Source organism: Brassica oleracea, chromosome C3 (genome assembly GCF_000695525.1).
Source record: "Brassica oleracea var. oleracea cultivar TO1000 chromosome C3, BOL, whole genome shotgun sequence".
NCBI lineage: Eukaryota > Viridiplantae > Streptophyta > Magnoliopsida > Brassicales > Brassicaceae > Brassica > Brassica oleracea.
In genome coordinates, this window is record NC_027750.1 from 16,605,381 (window position 1) to 16,609,459 (window position 4,079).

General features: G+C 36.0%; 1 protein-coding gene across 1 annotated transcript; it reads right to left on the minus strand.

The window, feature by feature from the left end:
- Positions 1-46: 46 nt before the first annotated feature.
- Positions 47-829, minus strand: LOC106329995 (glutathione S-transferase T3-like). Its single transcript, XM_013768572.1, has 2 exons — positions 614-829; positions 47-520 (listed from the first exon to the last, which is right to left on the minus strand). The coding sequence occupies exons 1-2, from the start codon at positions 827-829 to the stop codon at positions 47-49; spliced, it is 690 nt and encodes a 229-aa protein (XP_013624026.1).
- Positions 830-4,079: the final 3,250 nt, after the last annotated feature.

Sequence of the window (4,079 nt, forward strand, 5' to 3'; positions counted from 1 at the left end):
TCAAGCTTTACTTAAAAATTTAGTCAAGTTAAACACACTTACCAAATCAAAGCATTTCACCAATTAGTTTAGTCTTAAGTTCCTTCTCTTGAGAAGAAAGTGTCTCCTCATTTTTGGCAAGGAGACGATCAAGAATCTTTTGTTTGGAATACATATTTTTCATAGCTAGCAAGCTCTCAACTCGATCAAAAGCAGCTTCATTCCTGTGCTTCCTGCGCTTCCCTACTTTGCTGGCCTTCACACCCGGAGGCCTAACATCTCCATCGTCAAGTACGACCTCCGGAGCTGGTTCCTTCCTCTTCTCCTTTGCACCATCTTTGACGTGTGACCTCCATTTCTGATCAAACCTCAGCTCCCTCCAGCAATGTTCAAGTGTGAATTTGACGTTGTAGTCATTGAAGAAGATGTCATGTGCTGCTTTCATGACATCATTCTCATTTTGCCCGCTCGACTGCTCCTTCAAAGCTGCTTCATGGCAACCAACGAACCTGCTCACCTCCGCATTCACCCTTCCCCACCTCTGCTTACATTGGCTCCATTCTCAAGGAACGGAGCCAATCATCTGAGGGCTTGCGTTGAAATACAGCTCTATTCTCTTCCAAAAGGCCACTACCTTCTGCTCATTAGCGACTATGGGATCCTTGCTCGTGTTCAACCAAGCGCTAATGAGCACAAGGTCTTCTTTCACACCCCACTTTCTCCTTTCCAAAGGTTTAACTAACCCGGGCGAGTTACCTAATGCCTCAGCAGAGTCAACGTCTATAGATGGACTGCTCTGCGAAGCTAAAAGGTTCACAAACCCGGGAGAGTGTGAGGGGAACGGTTCCATGTTTGGTTTCTCGTTTAGGTTTGGTTTGGTGATTAAATGTTTGAGAGTTTTTAGTTGTCGATTTGCTAGGTTTTATAAACTAGGTTTTGCTTTCAATTAACTACAGCAGAAGATGGAGTAAACGAAGTCTACCTAACACAACTTGTTCTCATATAGCAGTGAATACACATCAAATCACTAGAAGATATTAACTACGCTAAGTACCATTTAACACAGCAACCAACAACCAAAATTTATTATAGATTTTTATAAGTTGTAGTTAGAGTTCTAGGTTCTAGTTCTATTTATTGTTTAGTTCCACAAAAGCTAAACATTTTCGATATAAATGTATAACAATCAACAATTGCTAACAGTCATTATGGAACTACATCTAAAGTTTGGTTGACTCTTACCTTCTGTTTTCAGTCGAAGCAGACCTTCTCCAGCGTTGCAACCTGCACGGTGAGCACATCTACGTGCTCACAGAGGAGTTGATAACCTGCTCCTGGACATGTAAAAAAAAAAGTATTAGTCAAGCAAGAAACAAACGAGTAAATAACAGAAAATTTTTTTATAAACAAACCTCCAGTCTATCGAGCTGTCTACCGAGATTCGACGCCCCCAACATCACTTCTTCAGCCTCCTCCACCCGCTTAGTCAACCTTTCAATCTCCTCCTGCACACCTATCACCCAAGGCTGACGATAATGTAACCCGTCAGCCTTGGTTACAACATAATCAAATCATCACACAGTATTCAAATGATAAACCCATAAGTAAACTGTGTAACGGAACACTTACTTCGTAGTTCTTGCAGGTGAAGAACCGTTTCCCCGGAAGAGTGTCGTAGTCGTCCTTCCGGCGAACCTCATCGATGATTCTCCCACCACATGGACACCTTCTAGGAATCCCGTACTTCGAATCGCTCAAGTATGATTGCATGTTTATGTGGTCCTTCTGGCTCTTTGAATTCCTTCTCTCCTCTGCCGGATCCATCTGCGAATAATACAAGTATTAGATGATAATAAAGGAAAAATATGAGTTACGGAACCATCAATCAAACTCCCAAAACGATTTAAATCCCTAAATCAAAAAAGCCCCAAATCGATTTAAAACCCTAAAACAAAAATCCCCAAATCGATTAGAACCGTAAAAGATAAAACCCCCAAATCAATTTAAAACCGTAAAACTAAAAGCCCCAAATCGATTTGAAACCCTCAAACAAAAAATCCCCAAATCGATTTAAAACCGTAACACAAAAAGATGGAGAGGAGGTGGGGAATTCTACCGTCGATCAACTCAATACTCACCTAAGAGGTGGAGAAGAGAAACTGGAGTGGATTTGCTGGAGAATACCGCCGGAGATGGAGGTCGCACAGAGAATCGCCTCAGGGAGAAAAAACCCTAGCTTTTACGGAGATGAGAGAAATTAATCAATAGACGCCGAGACCCTTCTTTCTCTCTCGCCAACGCGGAAAGGAGAAGCCACTGAGAGGAGGACGCGTGGCTTGAACCCGCCCCTTACGAGTTCAACCGTAAGGCCCGGTTCGGCGAAACAAACCCATTGTTTATTACATTTTAATCAATTGGGCTTATGTACTCGAGCCCGTAAACCTCGCATGATACCTCAATGCGCATGCCCTAAGACCATGATTATTGCTGCACGGTTTCTTAGGCTCAATTTTTTTTTATCTGATTAAAAAATAATAATAATAATTAAAAAACGCATTAATCGCGGACCGCCACGTGTCAGTGGAACCCGCGAACAATGCAAAAAACAGACCGAAGTCGATCTTTATTTCATCTCTTCTATCACCGGTTTTTACTCAAAAGGTGGAACCCACCACTTAAAAACCCCTCTTATAACTCCCGATAATTGTGCTCTAAGGCCCTGAGGCTAGTTAATATTGTTCATTATTTTGGATTTTTATCACACTGAAAACAATCAAATATTTAAAAGAAATACAATTGAACATCAAGGCTTGCAGTAGCTGTCAAAATACTACACGTGCAAGATAATTACTAAGGCGAATTCATCAATGAACCGGTTAACCAAAACCGAAGAGCATCGCTGAAACCCCTTTTTGGGTTTCTAATTTTTTTTTTTTTTTTCGGCTGATTTAAAAAAAAAAAATTAAAAAATGAACAAATCGCGGGCCGCTACGTGTCGGTGGAGCCCGCAAACAGTTGACAAAACCCACCACGATCGTTTCTTCATTCACGCTTTTTGCAACCGGTTTTCAACTTTTGTGAGACCCAAAACCTTTAAAAACCCTTTTGGAACCTGCAGTAATGCTGCTCTGACAATAATTCTTGGCAAATTTATCCTACTATATATTAACCAAAAAATTATTATAATTTGATCGGTAGATTAGATGATTTTTAATTTTTATATTCAAAAAAGGAAACTATAAAGTAATTAATGTTAGTTACCAATAGCCCAATAATATACATATTAATTTATATTAACTAATTAAAAGGTTGATAAGAAATCATGATAATCAATTATTGCCTTAAAAAATTATTATAATTTGATTGGTTGATCATCAAATTAATATAAAATAAGGAATAAAATTTATATTCTGAAATTTATTATTAAACACATCCAACAATATGATACAATTTTGGTAATAAAAAGGTAAATCTGAAAAAAAATATTTAAAACAGAAGAAATTTAAAGAAAAGTAATTAAACATTTTACATCTTTCAACATTAAAAAAAAAATCATTTTATCATTTTTACGAAACAAAGTAAAAATTTGATATAATAAAAATAAAAGAATATTAATGTATTTTAAGAATTTACTCTTATAAAAATTCATATCAAAGATACAATATCAGTTATACAATTTTAGATTGTAAATATTACTATAATATATTAAAATTTGGTGGTAGGATTTCATGGCAATTATATAGGTGTTTTCCGTTAAAGTCTATTGATTTTGAAAATAAATTTATAATATTTTTTAAAAAAAATAATTGATCTTTGGATTATATAAAATTTAAACCCAAAATTATTTTTTATAAAATTTAACGTTACTCAAAAACTTCATAATATTTATACTTACAATAATGATACTTAAAGAGTTGATGTATACAATTAATGGAAAAACAAATTGATGGTTTGAAATTCATGGAAAAATCTATATAAAATATATACATCAACTATTAGTGTTGTATTTTTTTTTAATAAAAATTGATACACAAACAAGAAAGAATCGATACAAAGATGCTAAACAAATATTGTATACTTCCTATAAAAGTTGAGTTCTT